Raw genomic sequence first — 20,773 nt, 5'->3', positions numbered from 1 at the left:
CTACTACATAACTAATTGATGGATAATCTCCAAACTTTGTCTGTAGCATTCTTGGGTAGTCGTTTTTATCAAGTTTGCTCATATTAATTTGATTGGCCCCATTTAGGGGTATCTAGGGCTAAAAGTAGAAAAAACCTTTAGACATCTTCTTCTACAGAACTAATCAAAGGATTATCACCAAAATTTGTCTGTATCATTCTTGGGTAGTCTTTTATCAAGTTAGCTCTTATTAATTTGATTGGCCCCTTTTAGGGGCCCCTAAAGCTAGAAATAAAAATACCTTTAAACATCTAGAGAACTAATTGATGGATGATCACCAAACTTTGTATGTAGCATTCTTGTGTAGTCTTTTATCAAATTTGCTCATGTTAATTTGATTGGCTTCTTTAAGGGGTCTCTAGGGCTAAAAATAGAAAAACACTTTAAACGTCTTCTTCTACAGAACTAATGAAAGGATTATCACCAAACTTTGTCTGTATCATTCACGGGTAGTCTTTTATCAAGTTTGCTCACATTAATTTGATTGGCCCCTTTTAGGGGCCGCTTAAGCTAAAAATAAAAATACCTTTCAACATCTATATCTAGAGAACTAAGTGATGGTTGATCACCAAACTTTGTCTGTAGAATTCATGGGTAGTATTTTATCATATTTGCTCAGGTTAATTTGATTGGCCCCTTTTAGGGGTCTCTAGGGCTAAAAATAGAAAAACCTTTAAACGTCATCTTCTACAGAACTTATTGATGGATGATCACCAAACTTTGTCGGGTAGTCTTATATCAAGTTTGCTCATATTATTGTGATTGGCCCCTTTAGGGGCAGCTAAAGCTAAAAATAGAAATACCTTTAAACGTCTATTTCTACAGAACTAATAGATGGATGGTCACCAAACTTTGTCTGTAGCATTCTTGGGTAGTCTTTTATCCAGTTTGCTCATATTAATTTGATTGGCCCCTTTGAGGGGTCTCTAGAGCTAAAAATAGAAAACCCTTTAAACGTCTTCTTCTATAGAACTAAATAAGAACTCATGAATGATCACCAAATTTTGTCTGTAGCATTCTTAGGTAGTCTTTTATCAAGTTTGATAATATTAATTTGATTAGCCCCTCTTAGGGACCGCTAAAGCTAAAAATAGAAAAACCTTTAAATGTCTATTTCTACAGAATTAATTGATGAATGCTCATCAAACTAAGTTGTAGCATTCTTAGGTATGCTTTTATCAAAGTTGCTCATATTAATTTGATTGGCCGTTTTTAGGGGCCACTAAAGTCAAAAATAGGAAAACCTTTGACATCATTTCCTACTGAAATATTTGATAGACAATCACAATACTTTGTAGCATTATTAGGTAGTCTTTTATCAAGTTTGCTAATTCGATTGGCTCAAATTTTATATCAGAAAATTTTGACGACACTGAAAAGCAGTTGTTTCTCGTGAGCGACTCAGGGCCATCATGGCCCTCTTGTCTCTGGATTTTCGTGGTGTATTGCCAAGCAGATAGGGAAAGGCGACGTATTCACTAAGTCTGGTCCAAGAGGTGGTAGCAAGGTTTCCAGAAACGCCATCCACAGCTTCGTTTGCGCAGACCTGATTCAGTTGATCGAGGAGGAGCATCAATAGGAAATGTGTACTCCCTTCGCGAATACATGGCACTACTTAAGGACACGCTGGACTACACTGATCTTCATTCAAAGCCTCACCTGGTTTTCAACTGCGATGATGCAGCCATTAATCTTAACAAGTCCGCTGGACATAGGGATCTCGTACCAAAGGACCAGAAGCATGCTCATAGTATCTCCTCAGCAACGAATGAACATGTAACTGTCCATTGCTGTGTCAATGCCGCTGATGGAACGATACCTCCGATGGAAATCATTTCCTAAACTAACCATATAACAAGAAGGGACCTGTCAATGCCACATACGCTGTGTCAGACACATGCTTCATGGATTAAGAGTTGTACTTTCAATGGTTCCAGAAAAGCTTCCTGAAGTAAGCTCCACCCGAACGTCCCCTGCTACTTATACAAGATGGAGCCAGCTCGCACATGAGTTGTTCTTTCATTCAAAGCGCTATAGCAAATGATATCATCATCATTTGTTTCCCCCGAAGACCACCCACATTACACAACCTCTTGGCGTGGCAGTGTACCGCAAAATGAAAGCAAAGCTGCCAAGATTATGAGCCAAGCAAAATTAATCAAATCCGACCTCTGGGTAGCAAAAAGGAATGTGTCGGCCATGTTTAAGCTTATCTATGAATCAGGCTTTACCATGCGCAGCATAACAGAGGGGTTTCGCAAATGTGGGATCTTTCCTTTTGACACGAACGCTATAGACACGACCTTGCTGCTTCGTTCGTGTGATGTGGTAAACGAGGAGGATATAGCTATCTCAGTCAGTACTTAGGACACCAACATTAAGTCTGAATCTATTCCGGAGTGCGTTGGTGACACACATCCTATGACATCAACACCTAAAAGGTTGCCCAGTGGCAGCGAAGATGTAGCATTTGATGTTAACAGTGTGCACTCTACATGCTCTAGTCCTACAGACAACCACGGTTTTATTGTGTCGCCTCTACGGAGTAGTGGCGACATATAGGGATCACTTCTCCGTCGTCTGTCTGTCCGTCTGTCCGTCCGTCTGTCCGTCCGTCACAAAACTTGTCCGGACTACTCATATGGGGGTTGCGTTCATTGAACGCCGCCTTTCCTTGTTGATCTTGTTTTTCATATTTTACAGGAATGATCAGTACCAAGTCTAGTTGTGCATATTGTCAGCATTTTCCGGTTCAATGATTTTTGTCAGAGTTATGGCCCTTTAATAATTTTTAATTTTAAAGTTTGTCCGGCTTACTTCTCTTATACCACTAATGCAATTTCAATGAAACTTTACAGGATTGATCTGTAGCTCAAGTCCTTGTGCATATTGCACGGGTTTTCCGGTTGAATGATTTTTTGCCGAGTTATGGCCCTTTGATAAAAAGGTGTTTTTTTCTGTGTGTTGCCAGATACACAAAAGCTTGTCCGGACTACTCCTCATAAACTACTGGTTCAATTTCATCCAAACTTTACAGGAATGATCAGTACCAAGTCTAGTTGTGCACTGTCCGTCTGTCTGTTCGTCTGTCACAAAATTTGTCCCAACATGAAATTGGCAATTATGAGGCGACACATGTGATTACTGATCGCTCTTGTGTTTGATGACATCACCTTTGTAGTAGGTAAAGACGGATCACTAACACGCTAGTGTAGAGCCTCAACCTGTCATCAATGATGTTGAGATAGCTGATGGTAACAGTACAGAATGCGCCACCCCCCCCCCCTTGAACTGGCTTTGGCCGCTGTGGAGATGACACTAACACCAAAGCAAAAGAGGCGTTACCATGAATGTTTGAACTTTAATATTGACTTGGAAGATGACAGAACCTATCAAACATGGAAGGACTTGAAGGAAAAGATTGTTGCCCTAGAACCAATTGAACAAGAAAATGAAATACTTTTCGATAGGAAGCAAAAAGGGGTTGTTTCTGAAAGTACGATTGCCAAGCCATGTATAAAGCAGGTGTCGCCCCAAAAATCGATTAAAATGCAACCACTCGTAAAAGCAGGGTTAATTTCAGAAGATCTTGTAGATGTTTTGGTCACGCCAACTTTTGATGTAAATGTAAATCTGCTCCTGGTAGTAAAAGGAAAAAGAAACCGCGGACTTTAACGACAAAAGAAGTCGAAGAAGAACTGATTGAAAAAGAAAAGGAAGAAAAGTCCAAAAGTAACAAGCTGAAAAGGATAGAAAGAAAGGTAGCATTAGAGGCAAAGAGAGAAGAGATACGTAAGAAGAAAGAAATACGGCTGAAACTAAAACAAGAAAAAGAGAAAATCAAGCAAGAGAAAGAAAGTGTCAAGAATGCAAAACGAGTTAAGCGAAAGTTGTCTGACTCAAAATGTAATACAATTGACACAGAGGGATCAAGTGAGTTAGATGATATAGATATTGCTATATCTGCCACTGCCATAAGTGTTATAGAAAAACAGAGACAGGAACTGATCAAGACAAGGAAGGAAAAAAGGTGCTCAGATAACGGAATTTCATTTAGTAAAAACATAAGAACTGATATTCAGGATTGATACATGATTCATGTAGATGAAAATGAATGTTTCTACTTAATTTAGTGTTATGAATGTACAAAATAAGCTTAATGTTACGGTGGCATAGAGGGAACGTGTGTAACATTATTGTAATATCTTGGCTATGGTATAGTTATCTCGTAATCACGAGGTATTATATCGTTGGTCCAACATATTTATCGCGTGACCACGAGATAAAAACAATCTTATACACATCACCTTTATGTCACCGTATAATGTAATATTTTAACCATTTATTATCTTTCATTTCAATTTATTACAAAGGTGTGTTTGTTTGTTAAAATGTAAGAAAAAAAATTCAAAAGTGATGAACTAATGGCCGTTCTTTCATGTAATTAATTACATTACTTTAATAGCTGCTGCATGAATTTTACAAACACATCATTGTTAGCTGGCAAAAGTAATGTTTGTGTAAAATGATAGTTATACCGTAACATGTTGATGTTGTTTAACGCATTATATATGAATTTTGATCAATAAAATAGAGAAAAAAAGAATCCCTAAAGAAAGCCTAACACGGCAAAATTGAAAATGTTGCAGGCTCGGTTTGATTGAGCCTAATGTTATTGGTACTGACGAGTTATGGTTGTTCGATCCTTTAACTCGTTACCGGTACCCCTACCTTATTTCGAGAGCATTCATGATAAGTTTTAAAAAAAACAAACATAATAAGCAAGATCATCAAGGAAAGGCGGCGTTCAATGAACGCAACCCCCACCCGACCCAATTACAAGAGCCAGCGGCAAGGAACCCAGGAAGACTCCAAACAAAAACAGGACAGGGCACAAGGCAGAGCACGGGCAGGCGAACCACTGAAGTCATATATAAGAATAAATAATTAGTAACTGATAAGGAACTAAAAAGAAAATAATGATTGAATAATAGGCCCATAAAGTCAAAGGCACAGGGAAAAAGGAAATGAGACCCGGGAAAGGGGGCAAAAAAAAAACAACAACAAAAAAACAAACAACAAAAACCAGGCAAAGGAAAAGACACCCATCGTAGACAAGAAAACAACAAGGGACACAAAAGTGTCACCAAAACAGTATGAAACAACGTAGACATACATCTAAGGAACACAGAGAGGCGCCGCCTTGGAACGGTCAACAGCATAAATACTCCTGGGGAGTTTAAACCGGATAATGGTGCACCAAACCTCACTCGTAGCCCCACCATGTTCCTATAAACAAGACAGTGTAAATAAAATGAATCCCTGCCAAGTGAAATTCTAACAGTTACAAAAGGTGAAATAAGTTAAACATCGAAATGCTCATGTAGAAACATACAAAAGAAAACCCAATGACAATGACAAAAGTACTCAATGTCTTCAAGGAAGACAGAGCAACAAAAATATCACCTACAAGGGCCCGACGAAGCAAGACAGAAGATGAACAAGAAATCAGACTATGAAAGGTTGGAAAAGGTACACAAAGAGTGCAGGTTTATTTTTAGACAAAATATGAAAAAATATTTGTCACATTCCCCGTTTGGAGCCATATATGTAGCTAAAAGCGACGACTTATGGTTCTTTTATGTTACAAATAGTCTGTTTTAAAAATTAGATAAAAAAGATTTTGTTTTATTTTAGATATATATGTTTTTGTTTTTTATAACTAGTATATGTCAAAGGGTGAAAAAAATGTACAGCATTACCGGACCTCGAAACCGAGTCCCGTGGAATACCGTTGTGCAGATCTACCCACTAAGCTATCAGGCCGCTTCCACATCTTCTCTCCTAAATTTTGAACAGATCCGAACCGTGACATACTCCCCGCTTTGGTGAAAATCGTCCTCTAATTTCTCAGGGTTACGGAGTAATGTGAATTTAACTCTGCGTTATATGCAGTCACGGTTCCACGTTGGGCGCCAAATATCACAAGGTGAAAAAATTGTGCAGCCTGAGCGGGACTCGAACCCAAGACCCTCGGAATACGGTTATGCAGCCCACCGACTGAGCTATCCGGCCGCTTACAGATCTTTTCCCTAAATAGAGAACAGTTCTGAACCGTGGCATACATATTCCTTTTCGTCTTGAATAAGGTACCATCGAATATAAACTCTTTGTAATTTCAAAAAACAAACAACTCGTATATGCTGCGTAATTGGTATATTCCGGAAGTTAAACGATGCTATATTGTTTTTCTGTGTGTTTCAGCAAAACTCTTCATTACTGGAACTTATTTCTGATTTGGTAGAAGTGTTCGGCCAAACAATACCATTAAGTCACTACATATCTAGTTCGGATGGTAAGTACCCCCTGCATGTATATATTTATGTGAAGGGCATTAGTTCTACTCAGGTACCTATTGTACCAGAAACAATACATGGCACCTTGGTTCTTCCTCTGCCGTGAAAGCTGAACAGTCGCCGCTTGAATTTAACGGTGTATGACTTAAAATCCAACAAATACCTTCATATGTACGTACATACGATGTACATACATACATACATACATAAATACATACATAATACATACATACACACAGAGAGACAGACAAACATACATACAGAAAGACAGACAGACACACATACATAATACGTACGTACGATGTACATACATACATACATACATACATACATACATACATACATACATACATACATACATACATACATACATATATACATGCATACATACATACATACATACATACATAAATATACACACACACACACACACACACACACACACATACACACACACATACACACACACACACATACATACATACATACATACATACATACATACATACATACATACATACATACATCTGTGTTTTGTTAGATAAAAACAGTAAAAAGTTTGTTTTGTGAAATTATAACACAGTTTGAAAAACATTAACTAGTACCAGCTGCGCATGCGTTGCTGGTTAAAAGCTTTGTAAATATTATATTGCAAACGTATGAAACATGAAACATTTTTGATTTTTGATTGAAGGTATAAATGAACATTTGCATGACAATAAGGAAAATTACTGATGCTGAATACTTTTTTATGTTTTCTTAAACAGACAGTCATTGCAATAATTCGCACGTTCTTGTATCTTACTTTTTTACAATTGCATCAAAACATCACTTGAGACATGCACATAATATTGCAAAAAATAAATGACGCATACAGATTAGTTTATTTGTTTCAGATCGATCGAAATCCATTGAGGATCTTCAACTTTCCAACGTAAGTATCAAACGACAATGACACTGATCACTTACGAACTTTCGCTATAGGTATATGCAGTATTTCGATAGAGCGGAAGTCAGTGCGCGAGCATGCGCTTTGCCATATCTCGTCCAGTTACCGCTCACGTTTTAAACTCGGTTGCTATGAAGCGACCGTTTTAAACTCGGTTGCTATGAAGCGACACTAAGTGTTCATGGCTTTTACAACTAAAATATCAGACAAACACATTAAAACAATACACATAAACTACACATAGCTGTTTTCCATATTAATATTTTCCATTTGAAACTGATAGTCAAACAAATATCTCAATATTCTTACCGATTTAATGTATTGTTTACCATAGGAACTCGAGAACGGGACCGCAGATTGCGGCGCATATTTTCGATCGTGTAACGGTTTTTAAAAACGTTTCTGCTACATCTAAATATCTTTAAATATTATCCGAGCATATGGTCTCAAACAATATATTATCACTTGAACCCAATCTGTTACTTTTAAAACTGGTCAAATTTTACGTTATTATAAAAAAAGACAAGGAGTGACATCCGCCATTTGCCGCAATGTTCGGCATGAGTTTTCCCCCTTTGGCTACACTTGATTACTATTTTTTCAGAATTTTGTTCCCGTTATCGTTGTCAACTATAAGGTATCGTAACGGTTTAATGTTTACACGTGTTGACATGCACTAGTGTTTGACATGTATAACAGGCGTATTCGTGTTATGATTTGTTTACATGGAGAAAACAGACACTTTAGTAATATGGTCTAATAGATTTTGCCTAACTGAAAAAAGGAATATTAATACATGATCCATAGATAAATATTCAAGGCACTAATCTGGTATTCCTTATTAGGAAACCCATGTATTGAGTGACATAAAGAGAGTACTAGAATAATTAAAACAAAAATCAAGCATAGCAAGGGGGGTAACTTACGCCGAACGTTGCGGCAAATGGCGGATGTCACTCCTTTTCTTTTTTCAATATACCGTAAATTTGACTGATTTTTAAATTAGCAGATTATATTAAATTAGGATAAGATAATTAAAGACCACCCGCTCGTATAATATAAAAAGATATTCAAAGGTCGGACAAACAATACGTAAAGCCGGTACGGATTCGGATTTATGCGCCGCAATATGCGGTCCTGTTCCAGAGTTCCTATGTTGTTTACATGTGATGACAGCAACGCTGTGTGTTAGATTACTTTCGGTTCAGAAAATTCATTTGTTTACCATCAAAACTCATATGTTTACCATAGGAACCATATATAGATAGAAAGCAAATTAAACAAAGGTAAAGAAAAAATTGTCCGTTTCTGAACAAAAAATCGAATAAATAAATACAAAGTCTTTTTAAAATGTCCCTTCTTTGAGTTCATTTGAAAGGGGAATAATTTGGTGATATTTTAGACAGGAAAACAGGGAGTTATCTTACATGGCTAGGGAAAATGGCCGACTGAAATCATGCAAGCAAGTTTGTAAGTGCTGATAATATAAGAAATCGTTTTTTTTTACATGTACACGTACTTTGTTTTCGTAGTTTTAAGAAGTTTGATATTTTGTCGACCATAAAATATTAAGTAATGTGGTTGAACTGTGTACAAATCTTTTCCCTGTTCTTAAAGACTAAGTTTGATCTATTTATGACGTCACATAATAGTTTATATACTGAGCAAAAAAGAAATCTCCCCTGTATTTAAGTGCAGATACACACAAATATGAAAATCAAGATAAAAGTAGATTTATTTGTATTATAAGAGTTATTCTTGTGGGGGCTGCGTTCATTGAACGCCGCCTTTCCTTGTCGATCTTGTTTATCATATTTTGTATTGCGATTTCTTTTGTGAAAAAATATTGCTGTTGGTTTATCAAATAAAAAAAAAAGTGAAATGGCAGTTAAAATGCAGAAGATGTCGACCAACAAAATCACAAATTAATATCGGGTATGACCACCTTCAGCATGAGGGACTGTCTGGCATCTTAGGTCAGCGTATTGATATCGGCCTGTGGAATGTTGATCCATTCCTGATGTTTTACCTGAATGACGTTTTACGATAATTTATCTAACACGCCCAAATTATCCAAAAGGTGTTTCACGGGTTAATGAGATTGAGATCAGGGATTTTGACAGGCCAGTCATTGATGAATGCAATGTGATTCGCCCTGAGGGAATTCACAGTGTCCCTTGCTGTATGACTTGTGGCATTATCATGTTTAAAGTTTCAAAGTTTATTTCAGATCTCAATTCATGTACACATATGGCAATATGACCTATAGCATATAAACATAATTTACATAAAAGGCAACGCATACACGTGAAAAAAAAAATATTAATACAATTCATCTTAAGAAAATGGAGAGAAACACGCATTTCCAGGGACATGATAAACAAATATGTAGACATGTAATCTATTCTCAAATTTTGTGATTATTCCTTAACAAATAAACAAAAAGTTTTTTTAACATTTGTCGTTTAAGATTGATTATAACTTTCTTTTAATTGTTTTTTAAGCTCACCATAGCCGAAGGCACAAGTTGAGCTATTAGTATCTAAGGGGGATGCTCCGGCGTCCGTCGTCCGTCGTCATGCGTCAACAATCGTCTTCTTATCTGAAACTACTGAGCAGATTTACATCAAATTTGGTCTGTAGCATCCTTGTGACAGTCACACTTGAATTTGCTAATGTCATTCCAATTGGCCCCTTTTAGGGGTCAGCAGAGCTAAAAATAGAAAAACCTTTAAACATCTTCTTCTACAGAACTAATGGATGGATGATCACAAAACTTTGTCTGTAGCATCCTTTGGTAGTCTTTTAATCAAGTTTGCTCATATTAATTTGATTGGTCCCTTTTAGGGGTCTCTAGGGCTAAAAATAGAAAAACCTTTAAACATCTTCTACAGAACTAATTGATGGATGATCACCAAACTTTGTCTGTAGCATTCTTGGGTAGTGTTTTATCAAGTTTGCTCATATAAATTTGATTGGCCCCTTTTAGGGGTCAGCTGAGCTAAAAATATAAAACCCTTTAAATGTCTATTTCTACAGAAGTACTTGATGGATGATCAGCAAACTTTTTTTTGTCTATAGCATTCTGAGGTAGACTTTTATCAAGAAAGCTAATATTATTTTGATTGGCCCCTTTTAGGGGTCTCTAGGACTAAAAATAGAAAAACCTTTAAACATTTTCTCCTACAGAACTAATTGATGGATGATCACCTAACTATGTTGTGTGCATTCTTGGGTAAGTGTTTTTAATCAAGTTTGCTCATATTAATTTTTGATTTGGCCCTTACAAGGGGCCGCTAAAGCTAAAAATTGGGAAAAAAAACTTTAAAAACATCTTTTATTTTCCAGAACCAATTGAATGAAAATGATCTTAGCACATTCTTCGCTTTCTCTTTTATCAAGTTTTGACTTAATATCCCTTTGGGATAAGCCCCCTTTAAAGCTAAAGCTTAAAAAATACCCCAGGTTTCATGGCAAATTTCTTCAAAATTAAATTGCTTATAACAATATTCTATGCCTCAAATTTAATAATCAGAATATATTGACATTCCAACACTGATAAGCAGTTGTTTCTGGTGAGCGACTCAGGGCCATCATGGCCCTCTTGTTTTATTTTGCAATTATTTTTTTAATTTGTTTATAAACATCATTTTTATGTGATTTGTACAAATATTTTGCTCGAGACTATTGCTAAATACAGAGCAAATATCTGTTACTAACTCGTTAACAATTTCGTGAGAACAATTGTTAGTCTCCTTTATCATGATTAATTCATCATACATTCTCATTTTACATTAAATCTGTAGGCTAAGTTATCAACAAACGTTTGAATTTACTATTTTATCCCCACAATTTTTGCATTATGTTTTACCCCCCCCGCGGGCCCCCCCAAAGAAGCGTCAGCTATTTGTTCTTTCCAATTTAAGTACTTATACATATTTTTGTACTTTAAAACCATACAAATTTGTTGCCGCAATAATTGTTAACAGAAGTTGTTTCATTGTTTCTTTGATTTATACAAATTTGATACTAATTAAGATAATTTGTTTCTTGTTCTAGTTCATTCTAGGGAAAATTTAATTTTAATCATTTTTTTCCGAAATATGCCCAGTATCTGGGGGGGTTTTGTTTTTCTTGCTTTTGGGTTTTTATTTTTAGCATTCAAAATCGCCCGGGGAATACAGTTTGTGTTAATTTTATTCCCTTGAAAAAGTACCCAAATTCTGTGTAAATTTTTCTAAGAAGGGGTGGGTCAGAATGCAAAAATCAAAATTTTCAGGTGGCACAAAAAACCACCCCAATACAAAATATCACCGTTTTTGGTAAAATTTATTTGAAAAAAACAACCATTGTACAATTTTGTAAATTTAGTTTCTTTTAAAAAAAAATTTTAAGTTTTTATGCAACACCACATTTTATTTTCGTTTTTCGTTGTTTTTACGGGGCTATACCCGGTTTGGACCCCCTGTAAAAACCCAGTGATAATTTTACGCCCTTGAATATTTTTTTAGCTCATTCGACATTTTTTAAATAACACTATATCTTCACTTAAACACAGGGAAAGTTTCTTTATTGTGAAAGGTTATATGGTCCTTAATAAACGGTTGTTTAGACATATAACCAGTTTTTGACTATTTTTTATGACCGTTAATATTTTAAATTTAAAAAAAGGGAAATTCAAAAAGGTTCCCTAATTTATTTTCGAGTACACGTAGGGCTAAAAAAATTAAAAAAACCCATTAATGTCGGAACCCAGGGATTTTTTTGAAGTAAATTTGATTTTAATTTTAAAAATGATAAAAAATTTTAAAAAATTTGAAAAACATGTTACGAAAAATGTATTTTAAAATTTTGCAGAAAAAACAGTTTCCCTTTCCTGCTATACCACTTTTTTTTTTCGTGCTATAAGTTATGAAAAAAATCGAAAAAACTAAAGAGCCCCAACAATTTCTTTTCTAAAATTGGGTTAGAATATTATGTACGGCAAATTCTATAATTTGTCTTAAACAATTTCAAACCATGTTTGGGTTATGCATTGTGAACTAAACTTGATCTAAACTTGTTATATTGGGTGACCTCACCTGTGATTTTGATATTGTTTAATAAATACAGTGCTGCCGGTTGTTGCTGCTTTTTCTGAAAATTATCATGATAATTATGACTATTCAATGATGATGACGATGATGATAATGATGGTGTTTTATGTTTTCAGTTCAACAATTCTATATCGATGTACAGAGTGTGCAAATAAATATGAAACATTTAAAGAGTCTATTCGGCATATTATTATCGGTATCTTCTAAGTCGACTAATAGCTTGTATAAGGCGGCTAAACTGTTTTATAGAAGACAGTGCTAATGTCGTTTTGTAGAAAATGACACTCGTGCATAATCTTTAAAATGATCAATTATCGACTTTCTGTCTTATGTGTAGGTTAGTTATACATGTATATAACGAGTTGGTCAGAAGGCTCCTCAACATGTCTTATAAATACCGACAGACACTATTCAGCTGATGGTATGACAATAAAAATTAAAGGCAGCTATACTGTTAGGCTCAAAAACACTAAAAAACAGTTAAATTATTTACCAAATACCTTTGTATCGTCCTCTAATCTATCCATGTTAAGTATGAAATGAGATTATTTCCAATTAAAAATAATATGAAAGACTATACTTAAAAAAATATTTGACTGCTAGACACAGTACACATCTACTAAACTGTTTTCTTTGCTAGACTCTGTACACAAGGCAAGGTCGTTTTTTGCAAATTTTGTTAAAAGCAGCTCAAGGTGAATGGTGTAAACTCAAATTTAAGAAGAGGGTTGACTGTAGTTTGTGTTAAACGGCGAATTCTGATTCAGCAAATGCGTTTTGGGCGTGATTTAGTGGTAAATATCAACATCGTTCGCAAATGTCAACAAATACGCTACATTTTATCGCCAAGTTAACACAAAATCAAAAGCAAATATTGCTCTAAAACCAGAAAGATTTAGCTTCACAAAATTGTTTAGTTTGGAAAAAATGATGAAATTATGCTGAAGAAATTAGTTAAAACATAACCTTGGGTGTACTCGGTATGAAGCTTTCTACTTTCGATTTTGGTGTTTTTAGGAGCTATATCCGGTGGACGCTGTACAACAGTGAAGAATAGCCTAAGTCGTCATCTTTATCCAACCTATCTTTATATAACATATCAGTCAGCAAATTTATGAAAACCAGCCAATAAAAGTTGCATCATCATATGTGGTGTTACATCGATCCTCGAGGCATCATTCCTCCGTGAAAATGATCTTTGACTTTGAACCTACAGATCGTTTGTCTTTAACCGTTGATTCAGAAGTCATGTTGGGTTAGTAGTCCTTCCCTTGTGGGGAAATTAGTAATTTATGATTATTTATCCAGGAAAATTGGTCTGCTGTGTCGACCGCGGAGATAATTATAACCAAAAGATATGTTAAAATCGGCATAACCACAGAAAACCAAACAAACATTACATCATCATCATCATCATCATCATCATCATCAAAACGGACACAGTTAAACAACAAATATGTCATACATAATACTTTTATTACAGTATAAAGACCCAGAAAAGACCAAACGGGATGCTCTTAGAATTACTGAATTCTTTTCAGATATCAGGGTGTTATTTGGAGAACAAAGTGAGTGACATGACGTGCCAGGATTATATAAGTTAAATTAAATAATATTTTTCATCGTGTGTAAGATATAAGTAACAAAGTCAAACTCTTTCATTTTGTGCCGGATGAAAGTTATGTCTACATAACATAAAGAAAAAAAATCAAGTTTTACTTTCTTAACTGTTTGTAAACTCTCTGCACAGGGAAATATGACGATGTAATGGAATGAAAATCAAATGTAGAATCGCAGACCCGGCTTTTAAGTAATCAGACTAAATGAAAATGTCTCCTTTTGCTCCTGCAATGTTTTTTCCCAACCATTGACGTGGACTGTTGAACTTACTACTGGTTATTTTTCCTGATATTTCAGATTTTCCAGACGGGACAAAAAAGCAAAAACTATCCTTAAGTGGAACAGTGCCCGTCGAATTTCAGGGTAATACATCCATTATTAACATGTTCGAGTATTCAGTCTTCGGGAACATTGATTTCGCGCGCGCGCGTGTGTGTGTGTGTCTGTGTGTGTGCGTGTCTGCGTGTGTGTGTGCGAGTGTGTGAGTGTGTTTATTTTCCCGTCATTGGCATTATAGGGGTCGAGGAACATCCTCCTATCAGTCTTACACTGATACAAGTATAAACGAATATTTAATTGTGACAACATAACATTTAATAAAATAGAGTTATTTCGCATGTTTTTCAAATAATTCATAAGCTTAAACTGTATTAATACAAAATATTAATAAATATAATATTAATACATAGTTTATTAAGCAAGGATCAATAAAAAAGACATTGTTACAAATGAAAAACAGTATACATGTATAACAGCAAAATTAATTTGATTGGATAGTATGAATTAAAAGGAATAATTAGAAACATATAGATAATGTGATCAATATTAGATTTTAGCAAAGGTACCGAAAACGAGAGTGATGAGGTTGAAAAACAAATTTACCTTTTATAACTTAATGCTGGAATTTCAATTGAGTTGCGTCCCTTATATTTAAGATAATATTTATACAAATAATGTCTGTCACAGTATCGTCTTTATTTCTACATTTGTATTCAAATTGGTATTTTATATCAATAATTCTAACACTATAGAATATTTCTCTCATATAAACAAAGAAGGCCGGAAGCAACAATGCACACGCCGTTCTTATTTCCTCCCTCTGTATTTGCAAACTGACAAATTGACGGATTCTTTTTGTTTGAAATATCCGTTAAATATAAAACAACTTTTGTTGAATTTGTTCTGCAAACTATCTAGAATGTTGTATCATAGTTTGGGAACCTTTCTATTAAAAATGTGTCAGGGTTAAATCGTATACATATACATACACAGTGCGTTAATTGGAGTGCAGGTATTAGTTACCCGCACCCCAGACCATGCCCATTGATTGGCTCTTTTATGCTGGAACTTATTTATTGTGACGGCAGAGAAAGGGGAAGCGATGGAAATATCATATTCAGATGCTCGTTCATTGGTTACTTTTTCTGGGGTTTTTCATTGTGACAACAGGAAACGTGTTACTATGCTTGACTATGATACAAAAGAGAAAGAACTTTAAAACACTCGGCAATATGATTAAGACTCTGGGGCTACGCCCCCTCGTACAAATTTGACAGCCTCGTGTTTCGATGCTATTTCTTTACATAGAAAATGGTTTAACTGAGAAAGTAATTCCGAACACCATTATCTTTTATTCAGTCATTTATAATGTACAGACGTTTAAAGTGTTGTTTAGATGACGTCACAATGTAGCGCCAAGCAGCGCGTGCAAACACCGTCCAAACAAGAACCAGTTGAATTTCACAATTATTTCACTATAGATACTCTGTTTTTGCTTGCAAAATATACAGTGTAATAAAATATACACACAAAACGTTTTGAACTCAAACCATGCATTATTCTACAACAATGCACTTAAAATTGATATTTATTCTCTAAACAATTTCCTTAACAAACTAGGTATTGGTTGACGGGTATAATTGTCTTTACAATTGTAACGATATTTCCAACTGCCCACATGGTAATTGTTTGTTCAAAAGACTCAAACAGTATTAGAATAATCAGTGTCTAAGATTTTAGCGGACTAAAATTTATGAGTGACACATGTCCGAACAGTGCATGCACACTCACATTCCTAGTTAAGATGTTACAAAATTTCTCTGTGAGACACTGAAGAACATTAACCATAAGATAAATTCATAAAAGACAGTTTTGGTTCTGTAAAATAAACATGGTGTAAAATTGTCCACTGAAAATGTAATGCTTTGCATGAAGAAAAAGAATTATAAACTTGGAACTATATTTTATTTAAGAAATATAATCCCAAACTGTGATTTTATCGCTCAATAAAATCACTGTTTGGAGTTGGGATGCTAGGAATTATATCACGAGGGCGTACTCGGGTTACGCCCTCGTGATATAATGATGCGCATCCGAACGGCAAGCAGTGATTTAATCAAGCGATAAAATCACCGATTTGGATATATTATTTCGATTCTAACATGGCACAAACAAATAAATGCTGCCATATCTGATATTTAGCTAAATTGCGCCTGATTTGCTTTCGTACTAATTTCAGCGCGTCGCATTTTTGTGGTTACGTCACACACGCACGCACGCACGCACGCACACACACACACACACAACAACAACAACAACAATAGTATTATAACATTCAGAATAGCCTAAATATATGAAAAATATTGCAAAAGTTAAGACCTCTCTGTCAAGGAGAATAGTGTTTTTTGAAACTAACAGCCCCTTAAACTGCTCGGATTAATTTCAAAATTAATAATTATGTTTTCAGAACAAGAATTTTCACTTTAAAGCATGAGTGTGTTTAAATAATACAATGTTGTTAGTATCTCTACAGGTATCCAAAGAACTGTTGTAGTCCTAAGAGCCTAAAGGATATTTCACTTCAATAATCTACGTGGAATTCATGAATAAATAACATTAAAGATACATTTTTGTAATACAATCTTTCGAGAAAACATTAAAAAATATCGTTTCTGTACATAGAAATCGTTTTGGCAGTAATTAAATATAAGACACTTTAGTAGTACCTTTACTGTCTCTAGAATAATATTAATACATTTATTTCCAAAGGGTATATTATTCTTTCTGTGAAACCAGTTTTTTATGTTCCTAGATTCTATGGACACTATCCCTTTGTTTATATCTTTGATGGAACAACACCCTGGCGAGGCACCTAATGTTTCTGTAAAACCAGCTTCTAATATGGTGGTAAATGAAAAGTGTGCTTATGTTGATCAGACGGGGCTAGTAAAAACTCCTTACCTTACAGGATGGAAACATGTAAGAAACAATTTGACCACTTTCTTTCTTGTAAATACAGATATCTGTTTCTAATTCTCGACAAAAATATATTTTGTTTCTATTTAATTTAAATTAAGTACAATGTCCAAAGATTTTGATGACGTATTGAAAGTACATTCACTATACACGATTTGAACTGGTGAAATATAACTTTAACAGTAATGTTGTGAATCTAGAGATCAGATGATTGTTACATTATATTTAATTTTGTACATAAATTTCAGCCAAACTCTGACCTTGTGGGATTATTACAAGACTTAATTGTAAAGTTTGGGAAAATGCCACCGCTGTTAAAAAAAACATCGGCCACCGTAAATATCTTACAAGGTAACAATACTTATTTCGCATTAATTCGTATTGAGAAATGTCATAAGTATGATAGTTATAGTCTGTCGTTCTTGTATTCTTGAATAAACGATATGTTCTGTTCTGTTCACGAATGACAAGTTATTACACAAAAAATAGTTCCAATTAAGAATAAGGTCTGTCAGAATAATTCTAGCTTTAATTTTAATCTACATAGGAAGGTTATTAAACTTAACAAGCTGAAATTTGTGTTTGAAGCACATTTAGTACCTGTAACGCAACATCATTACATTACAATATGCGCTAATGGGTGTCAAAATAAATAGAAACAAAAAGATTTGTCAAAATAAATATCAAAATGTCAAAGTTATCGTTACAAGAATAATGCTAGAAGGGCATTTTTGTAAGGTGAAAAAAATGACTAAATAAAGCAACTTCATAGTTCCAAGTGTCGGGGATGTCACCTTGCTTTATTTAATTTTGGTCTCCATTTTTAGACATGGTTCGTATATGGAATATAATTTAAAAAAATATCACACAGCTATGTCACGTAAAGCAATTTATCTGGTGTATTTTTTCAAAGGTACATGCTGTCCAGGATCGAGTAATAGCTATCCTAACAACGGTAGCGTTCCGGGAAGACCACCACACGAAGGAAACAGCTACAACACAGCGACTGATGACGCTAGGAAGTAGTTGGACGCCGTAAATAGTGATAAAGTACTCAAAGAGCCTGTCAAAGATGACGATTTGTGTATAATCTGTACTTTATTACGTCTGGGAGAGATTTCGTGTAGAATGGAAGAGAAAGTTTTGTAAATTAATAGACACAACAGAAAAATGATTTTACAAAACAAAAATTAATATTTAGAAATGATGAAATTAAAGAGCCTCCAGATGACGGGACTATAAATAATTTTATTAGATTAATATTCCATTTGATGTAGCCTGATTAGAATTTTTACTTATTCTGACTCTGTGTAGTGTTTATCAACTACGACAGCGATTCTGATTTACATATAACGTCACATGAGTGCTTATTCCGGAAATAAAATTCTGAATGTAAACACAGTGCCCGTTCTTTACTTGTATTGTTTGACAAATTTGATCGTATCTCGGCGCTATGTCCACAGTATCGGATTTCCCGGATAACCGATTCCATCGCATTTGACCCACTACTAATCTACATGAGTTTGTTACACAACTTTCAGAAGTTTTATTGGAACTTCAGACAGCTCGTTGGTATAATGAGTTGCATCGAGTCACCGGTTTGAGTGGAAATGGTCGAAATAAGCATAGGACAGATAAAATTTTCAAAGATTCCTACGCTAATGAACATTATTGTAACATTAATTTACCATTGCTTCATAGTCTTCTCAGAGTTTAGGTGCGGTGTTGCACCAATAAAGTTACAGACAGGTCGATATGAAAATCTTACAGAAATTCAAAGAATATGTCAGTTGTATTATAATTGTACTGAATCAGAGCTCCATGTTTTGCTAAAATGCCCAATGTATGTAAGGGAGAGACAAATACAGTTTTATAAAGTCTGAATATTAGTATAATTTCAATGTGTTAAATGATTCAGAAAAATCCTAATATGATTAGAACAACTGCAGAAACTATTTATAATATGTTGATCACTTGAAACAATGCTCATACAGTATGTCTTTAGCCATTAAGTAATGTTTTAAATTATGTCTATACAATTTATGCTGAAATGTATCATTGTCACAATTTTTGTATGCTCTGTAAAGTGTAAGTTTTTACCTATTACTTAATGTTTTAATTCTTTTAGTATGCATAATGTATGCTGAATTCGTATCCATCGCTACTTCGTGTTAGAAATTGCTTGCTTAACCGTTTGCAACAAGATTCCTGTGGTGATTTTCTTCTTACACAAATTCAACAATTAATATCATTTCAACCTGGTAATGTTATAAAGTGGCTGCATGATTAGCAAGGAATATCTAAACCTTTATATTAAAGAGTTGGTGTACAAATATGTAAAATTTTGTAGTCTCTCACAATTCTATTTCCAAAGTACGATATTAATAAAATGTAAGTATTGATTTCATGAATTGTACAATGATACCATTTAAATAAAAGATTAAACTACTATTACACAATTGGTATTGTACACTTCCTTTGAATGAGTGGATTGGCAACGCGATAAGTGTCAAACAGATTTACACATAACCGGTTGTTTTTTCCCAGCTTGTTTACAATATCATTCATTTACATGTGTTTAGAGGAACCGAACAAAATATGTTGGCATCAAAGTCATATCCGATAAAGAATAAAATCACATGTTCTGATCATTTTCAGAATGACAATTAACCTCGGTTATACAATACTTTTATATGAACTATTTCAAGACCTCTTTATTTACCAATAGATAATAATATTTCAAAATGTTTTACTTTTTAAACCAACAGTGTTGTAAAATTTGAAACAATCCAATTTAAAATAAATATTCAGAACTTAATAAGATAACATTCTCGTAAATACACATATACTTCAAATTTGATAATACAATTGTCCTAGTTGAATATAACATGTTTTCTTAATTCCCATTGTTAATATCTACTTAAATTTTGCATTTTGATCACTTTAAATATTTCCCTGTCGTAGTTCCATAATCACCTTGTCCCTGCAGTTGGTCCTTGAAGTTACTAAAGATGCGTCTACTGCTACTATTTCAGCTGTAAATTTCATTTGATTTGAAAGGCAAAAGCGTTGCTTAGGATTAACTGGCCTGATATCACCCAGATTTACAAACCTTCTTCTTTGAAAACAGTTGCCCCCAGACTTTATTAAGTCTCTCCTGACGAATATTGCCCCGCAGGAATCCGTCATGCTGACAAGAGGCTTATGTTATAAATTGATTAGATAAAAAATGGACGAGCCCCAAAATGTAACAGTTTTACCTAGTTCAAAACCTCTAAAAAAAATAATGCCTTTCTTATACCAACTAAATACCAACTTCATTACATAAACACGAGGTGAAATGATGCGATACGAAATAATGACTGGTTTTAGACTGTTACACACGTCAGAGTGTGTATATTTGATAGCAACGAGGATGTGGGACTCTGACCTACACGTATTGCCTTTCATATATAGAC

General features: G+C 34.6%; 1 protein-coding gene across 1 annotated transcript in view; it reads left to right on the top strand.

Annotated features, from left to right (window-relative positions):
* The window catches only part of LOC132752986 (tumor susceptibility gene 101 protein-like), a 41,481-nt gene extending 21,421 nt beyond the window's left edge, over positions 1–20,060 (top strand). The window contains exons 5-11 of the mRNA XM_060743400.1: positions 6,304–6,394; positions 7,292–7,329; positions 13,924–14,008; positions 14,358–14,423; positions 17,152–17,318; positions 17,564–17,666; positions 18,229–20,060. Coding sequence (XP_060599383.1) covers positions 6,304–6,394; positions 7,292–7,329; positions 13,924–14,008; positions 14,358–14,423; positions 17,152–17,318; positions 17,564–17,666; positions 18,229–18,341 — 663 coding nt within the window. The 3' untranslated portion in view covers positions 18,342–20,060. The remainder of the gene's footprint in view (positions 1–6,303; positions 6,395–7,291; positions 7,330–13,923; positions 14,009–14,357; positions 14,424–17,151; positions 17,319–17,563; positions 17,667–18,228) is intronic.
* Positions 20,061–20,773: the final 713 nt, after the last annotated feature.

This window comes from Ruditapes philippinarum, unplaced genomic scaffold (genome assembly GCF_026571515.1).
Source record: "Ruditapes philippinarum isolate M1 unplaced genomic scaffold, ASM2657151v2 ctg4139_1_1_1_1, whole genome shotgun sequence".
Classification (NCBI taxonomy): Eukaryota; Metazoa; Mollusca; class Bivalvia; order Venerida; family Veneridae; genus Ruditapes; species Ruditapes philippinarum.
Note: the sequence above shows the minus strand (reverse complement) of the source record. Positions and strands in the feature narration are given on the sequence as shown.